The sequence below is a fragment of the Habropoda laboriosa genome, unplaced genomic scaffold (assembly GCF_001263275.1).
Source record: "Habropoda laboriosa isolate 0110345459 unplaced genomic scaffold, ASM126327v1 scaffold10, whole genome shotgun sequence".
NCBI classification, from domain to species: domain Eukaryota; kingdom Metazoa; phylum Arthropoda; class Insecta; order Hymenoptera; family Apidae; genus Habropoda; species Habropoda laboriosa.
In genome coordinates this window covers 371,968-387,040 of record NW_017100129.1, presented here as the reverse complement: position 1 = coordinate 387,040, position 15,073 = coordinate 371,968, and the positions used below count along the sequence as shown (strand labels likewise).

General features: G+C 42.4%; 1 protein-coding gene across 1 annotated transcript in view; it reads right to left on the bottom strand.

The window, feature by feature from the left end:
* Nucleotides 1–15,073, bottom strand: part of LOC108570241 (transient receptor potential-gamma protein) — a 35,773-nt gene that overhangs the window by 5,725 nt on the left and 14,975 nt on the right. Inside the window, exons 6-13 of the mRNA XM_017932101.1 lie at nucleotides 10,819–10,989; nucleotides 9,454–9,688; nucleotides 7,274–7,394; nucleotides 6,534–6,818; nucleotides 2,927–3,060; nucleotides 2,708–2,837; nucleotides 565–760; nucleotides 278–472 (exon numbers count right to left, since the gene is read on the bottom strand). Coding sequence (XP_017787590.1) covers nucleotides 278–472; nucleotides 565–760; nucleotides 2,708–2,837; nucleotides 2,927–3,060; nucleotides 6,534–6,818; nucleotides 7,274–7,394; nucleotides 9,454–9,688; nucleotides 10,819–10,989 — 1,467 coding nt within the window. The remainder of the gene's footprint in view (nucleotides 1–277; nucleotides 473–564; nucleotides 761–2,707; nucleotides 2,838–2,926; nucleotides 3,061–6,533; nucleotides 6,819–7,273; nucleotides 7,395–9,453; nucleotides 9,689–10,818; nucleotides 10,990–15,073) is intronic.

Genomic DNA, 15,073 nt, shown 5'->3' with positions numbered 1-15,073 from the left:
GTTCGTTAACCCCTTAACGCTCACATTTTCGCTCTTTCTTCGAACTATTTTCTAGGCCTATAGAAATAACTGTAGCGTACTTCTTTGCCATAGCAGAAAGGATAACTCCATATGGAAAGTGAAAAGAATAATTTAAAAAAAGTGTACTTATTGGACGGTTAACTGTGTACACGTGAGTCACGGGAACGAACGTTAAATGGTTGAAAGGACTGGACAAAAATATATCTTCTCATTCTCTTCCGAAAGGGAAGATTGTTCGACTGAAAATGAATCTCACTTTAATGGTCCTCATGTGCTCCCTCTTGGCAGCTCTACTGTGCCCACAGAACTTCCGGTACATCCACTGGCCCATGTACCATACGCTCTTCGGTGTGGGGATGATGTTGAACGGAGGTGGTACCGTGCCACCTTCCTCGAAATAACTGATCCAAAGCTTGCTCCTGGCGAACTTCCATTCAATGTCGGCACGTTCCTGATCGAAATCAGAAATGGAATTTGCTCTATTTGTACCTCGAGAACAATTATACTAACACGGATGCATACATGTGTATCTAAATCACTTACAGAGATCAGCTGATAGGAATGGTTCATCATGGCGATTAGTAGATTCAATAACACCACGATGTTGATCACCGAATACGTGCCGAACATCAGCATACCCCAGAACCTGGTGAACGCTTTGATACCATCCAGCTCGAAGCTCTCGAGGTCCACCAGGCCGAACACAGCCCAGAACAACGTTTGCGCCGTTTCGAACAGGCTGACGGAGATTTTTTAATGTGTACAAGTGGAGTGACATATTTTTTGGGGGTTTTTGGAAGAACGAAAAATTGTAGCTCCGAAGAAGCAATACTTATGGTGTACTTTTTCAAGCGTTTAAGGGATGGTTTTGGTGTGGAGACAGTTTTGTGTGAATTCAAGCTCCGAAAAAATCATTTTTCTTTGCCACGCGTCTAGAGAATAATTTTAGCGTGAATTCAAGCTCCGAAGGAATAATACTTATTTTTTCACGCGTCTAAAGAATAACTTTGATATGGGAAAAATTTTTTGTGAATTCAAGCACGAAAGAAAAATTTTGTCACGCGTCCGAAGAATAATTTTGGCGTGGAAAAAATTTAGCGTGAATCCAAGCTTCGAAGGAATAATATTTATTTTTTCACGCGTCTAGAGAATAATTTTAGCGTGAATTCAAGCTCCGAAGGAATAATACTTATTTTTTCACGCGTCTAGAGAATAATTTTAGCGTGAATTCAAGCTCCGAAGGAATAATACTTATTTTTTCACGCGTCTAGAGAATAATTTTAGCGTGAATTCAAGCTTCGAAGGAATAATATTTATATTTTCACGCGTCCAAAGAATAGTTTGGGGTGAATTTTTATAGCGAGTGACTGAGTTTCGAGTGCTAGAGGAGAATGTTTGGACCGAGTGCTTGAGATTAGGGTGTGAAAGGGAAGTGCATGGCCACTCAAGCTTTTGGGTGGACGTGACCGAATGTGTCTTGGAAATGTCTGCGTGATTTATCTGAACTGAGCGAAAGGGATGGTGAAATAAAAAAGGGAGAACGTCTAGATGAAAAAGTCTCCAGTGTAAAAAATACGTGGAAGAATTAGCTATTAGCATTGTGCCTTTATACTATTTTAACCCCTCAACCTATAACAAAGAGTCGGACTCGTGGCTGAGATTCTGGACAAGAGTGACAAAAATAGTTATGTTAGTAAGAAAAATTAAAAAGTGAAATTATAACCCTAACTTTCGTTTTAGTTTGTAACTCTGAGGATTACTAAACGTAATTAATTACGAACAGATTAGCGTAACTTAAGCGATAATTTAAACGTAACAGATTAGCCTTTATTACCTGATACAGTACTGAAACACTAATTAGCTGACGCTCAGAAACTAAGTTTCTTGTAATGTCGAAAATTCAATTACAAATATCTGAAAAACTGTCCAGTATCTGCCCCTATAATGCTGTATTTTCATGAATAAGGTGACCAAATCTACCAATATACAAAGTTTCAACCAAATCATTTGTAAATCATTAAATTGGGCCTTACACTCTCTGTGTTAAATGCATAAACAGAAAAAAAATCATAGGTTAAGGGGTTTAATACACACACACTACCGGCAAAAAGTTTCGAATCACCTGTCAATTTCCATCAATACTAAATCTACTAATTCTTCATCGATTCAAAATTGACGCTATAAAGATCAACAGCCCTGTAAGGCGCCGTGCGACGCGCCTAGGCAACGACCGCGGGTCCCGAACAGCAGGGGGCCTTAGACCCAGGAGCAGCGCAGGCTGCACCCCCACCCCACGGCTTGCAGGGCCCAACGGCCCAAGAAGCGTATAAAAACGGGAGAAAGGGCAGCGGCACACACGTTATCGTACCTAGCCATCGACGAGCGAACCAACGTCTCATTTTAAGCCCCTTGTAATTCTTTACTCGTACAGCACTTTATCTCATTTCGATTAATTTGTATCACATAAAATTGTCATAAATTTTAAAATGTACATATGATTAAAAATTTTTAAATTAACTTTGTTTCGCAAACTTTTCTTTAACTCGCAACGCACAGTGATTCGAAACATTTCCCCGGTAACGTAGATTCCTCTAAATTCCATCAATTTCCTCGAAAACTCTCGTCGTCACACGTCTTACACCATCTCCCACACGATCGGTATTCATTTGAAAAGAGCATCACGTACTTCGCGAATCGTCTCCAAACGATGCAAGCGTTCGAGTCGGTGGTGACGCTGGCGTTCGATGAATAAGGCATAGCTGTCGGACACCGTTTCTTCTCCATGTCCGCGTAGTACCATAACAGCTGGTTCAGACCTGTCGTTCCATCGTGTCAGATTTACTCGTTCCAACTAACAGGGCGAGTTAGCTAGCAGGCGAGAAGAATTAAGCAAGAGGAGATTTACCACAGGAGAACGCGAAGAGTACCAGCACGTAGAGGAAGAAAAACTTCATGATGTCCATCACCATTCGAGACAGAGAGACCTGCAGCGGTCCTAGATGCGGGTTCACGGAGAAAATGTAGACGAGTTTCAGAGAGCTGCAAGCAGATCGAGAAGAAGCGAAAAAAATAAAAAAGCCCAGGTGGCATTACGTTTGATCGCGTATATGCGGCTGAAGGGCGTGGAATTGAAATTCCTGGTGAAAGAGGAGCCCCTAATTACCTCTCCTGTGAATTCACGGGGCAACGCGCGAAGAACCTGTTAAAGCAACGCTCGAGAGATTCGTAATTACGTTTTTACCTTATACCGTGAAATTTCACGCGTTCCAAGATTAACTTCGAACCAGATCCATGTGTTTAGAGGGATTTGAAAAATTTCGACGGAAGTGCATCATCGATTTTCGGGATATTTTCGTTAGGGACTCCTGTGTAACACGGAGAATGCAGATTATCATGACGCAGAAGGCGTAAAATTTAAAATGAATACTTCATACGTAAGGGTAAAATGTTTGTTGTTTTACTTTGAATCGGGCAAATATCAACCATCCGTAAAGCTGTGTGACCCGAAAGATACGTATCCGTTTATCTACATTTTACAAGTCTCGTTTTATTTGAATATTACTGTATTACTGTTACAATTACTACCAGAAATTTTGCTTTTTAATAATTGTCAATTTTTGTCAATCAACCGTCTATATTGTTACACTCTCACAGCATTACTGGCAAACTTTTTATAATAATTATCAGTTTCTGCTTCCCCAAACAAAATGTAAAATTGTAATCAACCGTATATACAGGGTGTCTCAGCTGATTTCGACATCTTGATTTTCTCATTGCGGAAAATGTTTCAGATGAAATTTAAACGGTGTCGAAGGGGGCATCTTCTGGTGTTATTAATTCTTTCGCGAGTGGAACAGTTTCACTTTCATCTGAAACATATTTCGCTTTGAGTAATAATAGCGAGAAAATCAAGATGTCAAAATCAGCTGAGACACCCTGTATTGTTATACTCTTACAGTATTACCAGAAAATTTTTTTACAATAAGTATCAATTCTTGCTTCTCCAAACGAAATGTAAAATTGCAATTAACCGTAACTTTTCTTTTCACGAACGAAGAAAAATCAGGGTTGAAATTAAAAATGCTTCGTTATTACCGGCAAATTTTTTATAATAATTATTAATTCTTGCTTCTCGAAACAAAGTATAAAATTGCAATCAACCGTAACTTTTCTTTTCACGAACGAAAGAAGATCAAGGTTGAAATTAAAAATGCTTCGTTATTACCGGCAAATTTTATATAATAATTATTAATTCTTGCTTCTCGAAACAAAGTATAAAATTGCAATCAACCGTAACTTTTCTTCCCATGAACGAAGAAACATCAGGGTTGAAATACACAGGGTTGAAATTAAAAATACTTCGTCATTGCATATTTTACTCGAAGTGTTATAAAAGAAGCAGTTGCACTTTCATCGACATTAATTTCATAATTTTCATTTTTCCAATATCGTCAGAAGGGCGATGCTCCTGCGTTTCGTTACTGCGGCGATAAACCTTGCCTGTGAACACCGTTGTTTCCTTACAGTATGTACCTACACCGTAAAACAATTACCATATAACATAACGTAGCATCAATTACGGGAACTCTGCTACATTCTGAAAATGTGAACTTACGTGCCGTGTTGTATGCACATTGTTGCAATGTTTGCGTCGTATATACAGGGTGTCCCACTGTGAGCTACATGAGCTACAATGCTGCGAATTAAAAAATATCTAATTCCATTTAGAAAATGAAGGTAACCTTGACATTTTATTGAAAAAAGAATCTTTTTCGAAATTCTTTTTATTGTAGCTTGTAGTCGACTGAAGATTGATCAATTTCTGTTTAACCCTAGAGCGGTCTTCGTTTTGACTGTACACTTAACACATTGTTGACCGGCAATTTAACGCAGAAGCTATCTCGTGTCACCGGCTATTATTTCGTGATTGAATGTGGAAGTGCAACAATCTAAATAAACTTTATTTATACATAATGAATTGAAATGAAACTTTGGACATATGTATCTTTTATATAACTTTTAACACACTGGCGACGGGGCTCTTAGAGCAGCGCTTAACATGTGCACGGGGTGATTTCGCGTCTTTTCTTTCAATCGTCACTTTTCAACTAATTATTATTTTTCGAAGAAATTTTCAGGAACGTGGTAAATTACTTTTTCGTAAAACGTATACAATTATTAGAATTCGTGAAACATCTGTCACGGCATTTCTGAAAAGAAATTCAATCATTTACAGCGTTTTATAAATTCACTTTCAGACAGATACGTGAAAATCTCAATGACGTATTTCGCGTCAGAATACCTGAATGACGCATATGTGCGTCATCCGACACAAATGTGTCAATATAAAAGAAAAGCGAATTCTTAAATCGAAAAACTACGATTGCCGTAGTGTTATAAAGTTACTGCTGCTACGAAACGAACTAACGACTCTCGAGACTAACTACAAAGGCGAAAATATATACAATAGAAATACACGTTGACAAATTCCAAGGGTTGGGCGGCAGGTATACCCAACGAGGACTGAACAAGTAGAATTGTGATGAAAACCTAAATACCAAGAAAAGTATTTTTTTTAGAATAAAGCGGACACGACTAAACATGATGAACAAAGCTTTTGCAATATTCTGTATTGCCCTGCGTTTCAAAAATTGAAACAGCTAATGCAAGTGCAAACACGAGTTAACTCGTGACCGGTTAACAATGTGTTAAGACTTTTGGGTGAAAAAGGACCTAAGACCTTATGTGTAATAATTTTTGTTTCCAACGCGACATGTGAACCTAGACAATAAACGTTTAAAATAATGTTAAGGAACGTAAAACTTGATAACAGCAAAAATGACTAAAAATATAAAAAGGCGGTGGGTCAAGAAAGACCCGAAGACCGTTCTGGGGTTAAAACACTTTAGTCAGATCATCGGAGTGCTTTAAAAATCGTGGAAAGTGTTACGCTGGACACCCTGTATGTGGGAACGACTAGGAATTCCTGAATTTTGACTTTATAGTTTGGAATTTCCATACTGCCTTTATGGAGGTAAACGCAAGCACCTTGCCTGTCTAGGAAACGTAATTATTCCAACCGGAGGTCATAAAATAACAAAAATTTCTCCATTAAACCCGATTCTCAGCATTTGCTGATTATCTTCTATTACATTAACCATAAATTTTCCACGCGTAAAATTCGTATTTGGCAAGTAACGGAATAGAACGTTCTTAAACGTGCCCTTAAAAGTATTTCAAAGGAACGAAATACTTCCAAGTAAATCGAACCGACGCACAAACAATCTTACACAGAAGAATAGTCATATGTAGTCATTCGTCGAAATCTGTCGCAAAATTTCCCGTTCGAGGTAAAATATTTCCAGGTAAACGATATGCAAACAATTTTACATAGAAATATAGTCATACCTTAAATAATAACTTTTTCCATTCGTCGAAATCTCTCGCAAAATTTCTCGTTCGAGGACAATTCAAGACAGAGAGAAGAAAAAGGAAGGTAATTTAATAAAGACCTGAATATATTGGCTGCGGAGAAGAGGCCCTCGGATATGAGCATCGGGTCCCAAGTGTCCCATTGTTCGCGCTGCAGCTCGGTCACCGATCCAGGCTCCTGGTTCTCCGTTTCCTTCTGCACCCTGTAGTAAGCGACCACCCTTAGAGCGGCAGTCGCTACGTACAACGAGTTCGTTACGAAGTCGATCACGTTCCACATGTCGTTCACGTACTCCTCGAGGCCGACGTCCCACAGCTGCTTCACTTCGGACCAAATCAGACCGGATACCCAGGCGAGGATGAACCTGCGACATCGTCGTCGTCGACACTTGGCCACGTCCTTTCGTTTCTCGCAAAATCGTTCGCTCGCTCCACCGCCCCCAGAGGCGGAAGCTTAAACGCGTTCCCGGGCAACCGTGGGGCGGAGATCTCGTTCGTCTGCGCCCCGTTATAACGCGAGAAGACTCGAGTCGGTTGGGGAGAAATCGTTATCGAGCGGTATCTCTATCAGACGTCGCTGATAGAATATTTATGTTCGATAGGGGTAGGTTTTACTTGACTTGTACGCTACTTGGTTTTCGAGCGAAGAAGGTATCACGCGTGGGAACTGTTCGGCTTGAGTTTCCGGTGCATCGAGAAAGTATTCGGAGGAGAGAGTAACAGCGGACGCACGCCTGTTCCGGTTTTCCTTTCGCGTCCCTACGCGCACCCCGGGCGGTGTGCAAGTGAAAAGAAACGTTGGTTAAAAATATTGCCTCACCACTCGACGATCGTCGGCGATGCGCCCCTTTTCGTCGGTGCTGGCTCGTGCTCCACCACGTCGTGACCCATCCAGTTCCCGATCACGCTCTCTATCCTTTGGCTCGCCAGAATCAACATAACTGCGGACAAACGTGTGCTAGTTACTGGTATGCAACGTCGATGCGATGTTTAGGACAATTCTGGACCAGACGGAGAATTAGTTGTAACATTGTTGCAAGCTCGGAACGCGCCGGCGGGCTCGGGGAACTTTGTTGCGTAATGTGGCAAACGAGAACGTTATTACGCGCGGTTTTGCAACTTTGTGATAGGTGTATACAGCCCGCTCGCAACATTGTGCATTGTTGTATCGAAATTTACTTCGAGACAATTCGCAGACTTGTGAGCAACCCTGCGTGACTTGTGCTCACTTTGAGGAACTTTGCAGAATGTGTGCTACAATGTTACCCTGCCGCTTTGTCGCAGAATGTTGCACGATGAATAGTTCGCTTGTTCCGAACTATGTGATATATAGTAGAACGGCGGGAGACCGAGCCGAGCTACTTTCATTCGAAACAGTTTCGAACGCTTTGCAACCTTGTGAGTCATTACCGCGGAATTTGAACCTACTTCGGGAAACTGTGCAAGACTCTGTGGCATAATGTAACTTGCCGCTTCATCGCACACTGCCATCGTTCACAAGTGTGCGAATGTATCGTAAGAGATCGAGCTGAAGTACTTTGCAACATTGTGCATTCGTCGCGCGAAGGCTCGAAATAGCTTCGAAACAGTTTGCAAATCCGCGAGTCATTACCGCGAAGCTTGAACCCACGTCGCGAGACTCTGCGAGGTTCTACGCTACGGTGCAACTTTGTTGCACTATGTTGCAAGCGTGAAACAACGTTTATGGTATTTACAACTTCGTGAATATACCGCAGGGAAGTTAGAGATTAACCCGAGCCCCTTTGCAACATTATACATCATCGCACGAAGATTCAGAGCAGCGTAGAAACGCTCTGCAACATTGTGAGTTGTTACCGCGAAGCTCGGACTCGTTTTGGGCCACTTTGCAAGACTGTACGCGACAGCGAAGCTCGTACGTTGATTAAAAAGTGGCCGTTTCGCAACTTCTCTTCAATTTCCATTCATTTGCAATCTACATCGGCGGAACGGAGCCTCTGCTTTCTGCCGGCGGACCGCGACCGCATCTTGCAGCCGGCAAAATTATCCCGACTCGTTGCTGCATAATCTCCCGAAACTCCTCACGCTTCAGCCCCGCGTCTCCTCGAGGAGTACATTATCCCGCCGTGTTCCTCGTGACTCAAAACATCGTTAGTCTAACTTCGAGGTCAATTACGCTTTTCGAGGATGCCGGGTGAGGCAAGCTTTGGAAACTCCCTCTCTTTACCCTTACCTCCTTCGAGTGGCACTCCCGTGCCCGTTCTCCGTCTAAATATCCTCCACGGCCGAGTTTCCAACTGCCGTCACGTTCGTATCTCCGGCATCGGTTTCCGTGTTTACGTCCCGATAAAAATTCGCGCGGCTCTATCGTTACACGCGGCGAACATCAAAGAAACGTAACACTAAAGCGAAGGTGTGTAAAACGAGCGGTACGATCTACGATTGGTAAATCTGTTACGGAATCGAACGATGGAATTCCCGTCTCGTAACACGCCCGAGAGTCAAGCTCCAGGGTGTTCCCAATCGGCAGCACGTCAGGAATGTTTATCGTTCACCACGGTAATGGTAGTTGATGTCTCAAATTTAGAGCATTACCGCACTCCCGCTATTATTGGTAGTGAGAGGTATTCGCGAGCCGCGGTTGCAGTGAGAGGTATTTGTAAACTGTTTAGATGTTTGATTCGCTGACGTGCCGAAAAGGTGAAACACGTCGTTTGGAGAAAAACGAGGCCAGAGCTCGATTCGATAAACTTCCCGGGTAGCAGAGAAAAAAAAAAAAACACGCCTCGTGTAAACGAGTAATTCTTTTTTAACGTCGACACGTTTTATCGAATCGATGGAATATCGGTTGTTTGGAGGAAAAAAAAAAAAAACGAAGAAATTCGAGTTTGGTCGATTTCAAAGTTCGCTCTAATAGTCGTAAAAATCGTAACGATCTGGACACGATGAGGCTAATTTTGGAACGGCTAACGGATCGACGGAGAAAAGATTTCGGAACGGTTTCGTGACGGAAATACTCACAGAGAAAAGTGAAGTAGGAAGCTGAATGACAGATGAACTTGATGAACGGTTTCCTCATGGTCTGTCCCACCACGCTGTGAGGAGCGATGATGTACGCGACGCTGTAGAACGGGAAGAGAACGCCGATCCTGACGATCTCCAGAGCCTGGAGGACCATGTTTTTCCGCCGGAAGCCCGGAAGACCCTCGTACCAAATCGATGCGAGTAGCTGCTGCACGTTAGGATGCGCCACGAACTGGAAATTCCGAGATAATCTAATATTGGTAGACAGTTTCCGGTCATGTCACTAGGAAATTGTACTTATTACGGTCTAATTTCGGAGTTAGGACTCGTCGCGGCCGATCCCTCTGAGGCTTAACGAGGTTACGTCGATACTCCCTGGCCGGCTGCTATCTCTTAGGAGCGATTCGATTGAACCGAACCGGCCGTGATTTCGGGACCGATGGAAACGGTTACCGGTGGGAAAAATTTATCTACACCACGAACTCCAATTAAACTCGAACCACGACTCGTCGATTCCTTTAGTCTCTCGAGAAGTTCTCCACGGGAATGCTCTTCTTCGAAGAGGCATTGGACGAGGTAAAATGAAGTGCAAGAGGTACGAATTAGCTTTTCAACGAGGACTTTATTTTGGTAGCTCGGATTCTCGGTTTTTCGTTGTTCTTTTTGCGAGGATGTATTTATAAGTGTGGCAGCGAACGGAGTAACTCTTCGTAGGCAAATTATAATAGATAGTTTATGTCGAAGTTTAATTTTTGCACTTCTTTGGGATTTAAAAAAATCGGAAAAAATTCTGAGACAGTTATCAAAATCTCTATTAGATTACTCGAAACTTTTTGCAATGAAAATCAAAATTCGTTTCGAACGAATAGGAGAGCAAAATTTCGCTTGGGTCACCAATGACCCAGTTTGCCAACGGAGGATTAAGAATTAATTAAAATTGAAGCAACGTGAATCTATATACTAAACGACTTTTTGTTAAGTCAGATCTTCAAAATTTTTTCAATAAAAATAAAAATTCATTTCGTAGGAATACAAGTGTGAAATTTCTCTTGGGTCATTAATGACCCAGATTGACTCCAGAGGGTTAAGAATGAGTTAAAATTGAAGCAATATGATTCTATACCCGATAAATGACTCTACTACATTGTACAATCGTTCCTTAACCCAAATCTTCAAAACTTCCTTCAATAAAAATAAAGATTCGTTTCGCAAAAATACAAGAAATTTCTCTGGGTCACAAATGACCCAGATCGCCTCCAGAAGATTAATATTACTCCACGCTTTCTTTTCATACGGCGATGTTTGCACACTAAAGCACACTGTAACGAAACTAACAAAGAAAAACCACTTTCATACGGTTACCTTTTTCTGTCGAAATTTAATGGCCAGCTTCAACCGGTTCAGATGCATTCTCTCGCCGTGCTCGAACGCCGGCCCGGTGGGATCGTGATTCAGCAGCACCTCCAGCTCGTAGGAAGTTCTGGTGTGATCCAGCAAGGCGGTAGCAAAGTCCTGGCATTGTCTTCTAAGCTCCTGGAATCGCAACATGGCCGTTTCCGAGCAATAGAGAACGCTTACACCCGCCGAACTCAGATCCATAAACAACCCTGTGTGGCAACCATGTTCCTCTCACGTCCTGGCTCTTTCACCAAAACGCATTACAACTTTCCGAAGTTTCTTTAGCGACGCCCTTAAAACCCCGAGCTGCGACACACACACACACACCGCGACTAGCGAAACTTCTCTCTAACTTCACCGAAGGAGAACCTTTCCCCCTCGAGTATACACTCCCTATCCGCAACGGAAGATCGGCGGTGCTTTCTTGGAAGAAGCTGTAGGCGAACGTCAAAAGTGGTTCGAGGCGTGGCAGGCCCGGTTCGAAGGGGAGAGAAAAATTATGAAGAGCGGCATGAATGAGAGCGATAAAGGATTTGGACGGTGGCCAGGTCGTTTGTCAATCGAGTTGTCGTGGGGGACAATCGGCCCTCGCTCGACGAAGATGAAGAAAAAAGAAAAATGCGGAAACTTTATCCCCTTCGACGATGAAAAGACGAAGGGAGAGACAGGGACGGTAATTTATTCCCTTTTAACGCTCGTCGATCGCCCGGAAGATTTAAACGATCATCTCGAGCAATTTGTTCTCCGACGTTATTGCGTGTAAATTGACAGGTACAAAGGGGGTCAGGTACGTTTAACGGGTTGAAAGAAAAAATAATAGCAAAACCGTGGAATATTCGAGGAAGATTCGACACGGTGTAACCAAGAAAACAACGACGAAACGACACCATTTTCTACCAAATTTGTGTCGAAGCCTCGGAGAAGAAACCCAAAATGGCCGACACAACCGATAGATTGTCTTCCGAAGGGGAGCAAAAAGAAGGGTCCAAAGGAGAGAAACTTTTTCTCACGGTAGAAAAAAAAAAGAAATGGGAAAAGGACGAGGGTTAGCCTCCTGTAATCTATTCTCGTTAATCGTTTGCGAATCCTCCCGCAGGCTTAATCAATTAGCCATCAGCGATGATTTATTTCGGTCTAAGGTTCGCTCGGGGCTGAGCCGCGTAACGAAGTCTTCGACGAAGGGAATGGAAGGAAATGTCTGTTCCATCTGTCGTTTATCCATTATCCTACCGAATTTTCATTGTCGCGAGGTTCGATGGAAAGCCGCTAGCGCGTCTTTCCGCGGAAAGACACAAGCTGGCGCGCAGGAAGAGGAGGAATTCCGTGGATTCTCGTTTGCATCCGCGACCTCGCGCCAAACCAAACATTTACGACATCAAAGCGGCCATACCAAACGGTGCGAAACGTTCGCCGATATCTACGGAGTGGACGAGTGGTTCGCACGATTCGCTAACGAGACGTTAATATCCGCCCCGTATAGCTGAGACCGTGAAAACCTTTGCCGCGATCCAACGAAGAGTCGGGACAATCTCGGATATTTCGAGACGGGACCGGCACCACGTGTGTCTGCGATGTTTACACGAATTAACAAGGGCAGCAGCGTTTGCAACGCGAGCAAGACGACGGCGTTGAGTCAACAAAGATGGCCGCGAGAAATAAGCAGAGAGAGCTTCTCGAAACGTCGAGAAATTTCGTTTCCTTCCTGTAACAGGGGAGAGTGGGGCAATTACTAACCACTAAGGAGAAAATTGAGTGAAACGAAATATTACAACGGTAGTAACTTTTTTATCGTTTGTGTACAAACACGTGTTATTTGTTTGTATATTTTTACGACGAACTTTAAGAAAATTTAAATGCAACAGGAATTTTTAATAGGAAAACTGTCGTGGGGTATTTAAATATTTTACAAAAGTCGCATAAATAGATGTGCTCTGATTATCACTGCACTCTTGCAACAATCGTAACGCATCATGCAATCTTCAGCTGGAGGGTTCTCGTACTGTCTTTTTACAATAAATTCATCTTTGTCATTTTCAGCGTTAACTTTCTTTCGTGCCTCTATTTTCTCTTGAAAATTTTCAAAATTTCACGCTACTTTACTCCAGTCGGTCTTTCGGTTTCACGACGAACGTTCGAGATTGCCCCGCGCAATTCGCTCGTCATTACCCCATAAGGTGAAGAACGAAAGCAACAGAGAGAATTTTAGGTTAGAAATATCGTGTAAAAAGTATACCGGTTTCGAATTATTCCCCAATTTGCACTTTTTGTGTTTCTACTTACTTTACTAAACTGTGCTTATTTTACTTTCTTCGAAAAATTAGACGAAGACGAGGAAGAATCTTCGATAGTTCTTACCTCGATCGGCGTGTCAACTGTTTTGCATCGGTGACCTAAATCAGAAGAACGAATTGCTCGTGCTTTTCTAACGCCGTATTTAAGCGAATTCGCAATTACCCCACGTTCCTCGTGTCCCCTACTCACCCCTACTAATTTTCCCCACTTTCTCGCGTGCCCCGAGACTTCTGTCCTTCGTTACAGTTTGTATTCGTTAAAATAAATAAATTCGAAGGAAGGCGAGAGATATGGATGGGCACGTGCGAACCATCGATTTCCATTATATTGATTTATCACGTCCCTTTCTTCAGCCGTGAATCCAAGCGAAGAGAGAGGAAGGGAGCCTTGCGAATTTCCCAGCCATACCGAAGTCTGGAATATCTCCTCGGGGCAATAGCATCCTTTCCGCGCGAACAAACGAAATAAATGACGGGAATAATATACGATCCTGCCACAGAAAGGCCTATACGTTTCTCTATACAGCGGAACCGTACACGTACAGGTCGAGATATACTTTTCTCTTAAGATCCAAACGATCTTACTGTCACCGCTTTGCGGTTTGAGAAAATGCCTCGTTTTCGTAGTCGGTGATATATCTTGTAGTATTGTTTTTTAACACGTTCACTGCCACGCCAGATTTACGCGTTTCATTCACAAGGGAACTTCGGTAACCCGAAATGTCCGATTCTTTTGAAACTTTGTGGGTTTGTAGGTGTTAAGGCGTAAAAGTAATCTTCAGTAAAAACCATTGTGCATATTTTACCTTTTTTTTTTGAATGCATAGCGACGATTGCCCCTTTGTATTAGGATTAAGAATTTTACCTCAGCCGTGTTAATTTCATTTACCTTGGCCGAGTCAGGGCAACCAATAAAATATTACCTGCTACGGTTAAGGTATAAGGAAACTCCGATACATGCCACTCGAAGGTACTTGCAGTACCTGAGGGTCACGGCGGCTTCCCCTACCTTTGTAAAACCACCAATCAGACATCGTCATTCCCACTTTCTCATGTCCGCAGTTATTATTTAAGCACGCATTCCTTAACGGAAAAATTAGATTCTAAATTTCTATCAGCGGTTCAACACAGAAATTATTATCACCAGTCTAACGCGTTTTTCTAATTCAACAGTTGTAGAATAAATTTAAAGTTTAAGTGTTATCTATACTCGTGACATCATTCTTTCACCACCGTCCAGTATCCAAATTCAATAAATATTCAATCGTCATTAACGTTGACGTTTGAAGTGAGCATACACGAAAGACTCTCTTTCATACTCCAACTTGGTAAATTGCTCACGCCTAAACAGTAGGGGACCTCGAGAGAAGTAACGGACAATTTTTTTTCCGTCCAATTTCAGTTCTCCGGGGTGAAAACAGCCCTTGGATGAAGGTAAGTGTTACCCTATTTCCCTGTATATCTTTAACACTATAGTGGATATTAAAAATGCCTTATAAGACTGTGCTGTTAAATTAATAAAAAATCTTCCGCTACCTTTGTTCTGAAAAATTTGTCCGGTTTACTTAATGTACCATGTTCGATTGTCCTTGTCCGGTCGCGCAGCCCACCGGCCAGTAACACATCATAAACTAATAAACAGTCCTTTCCAGCCGTCTTCCTAACAAATTCCTTCCCTACCATAAAACAGTTCACGTTGCATCCTGGTCATGTTTCCTATCCCTTTGCCCTTTCCGGGTTTTTCCCAAATTATTTCAACTTTTGCCCACCACCTTCACCCTCACGTTCTCCTTCCACTAGTTTCCTAATATCCAATCACACCTCCGCATTTTTCGAGACCTTCTTTTCCACCACCTTCAACGTCCAACCAATCACAACATACACCGACCCACGCACCACCACAAATAAAGAGAGTTCAAAAAAGACAC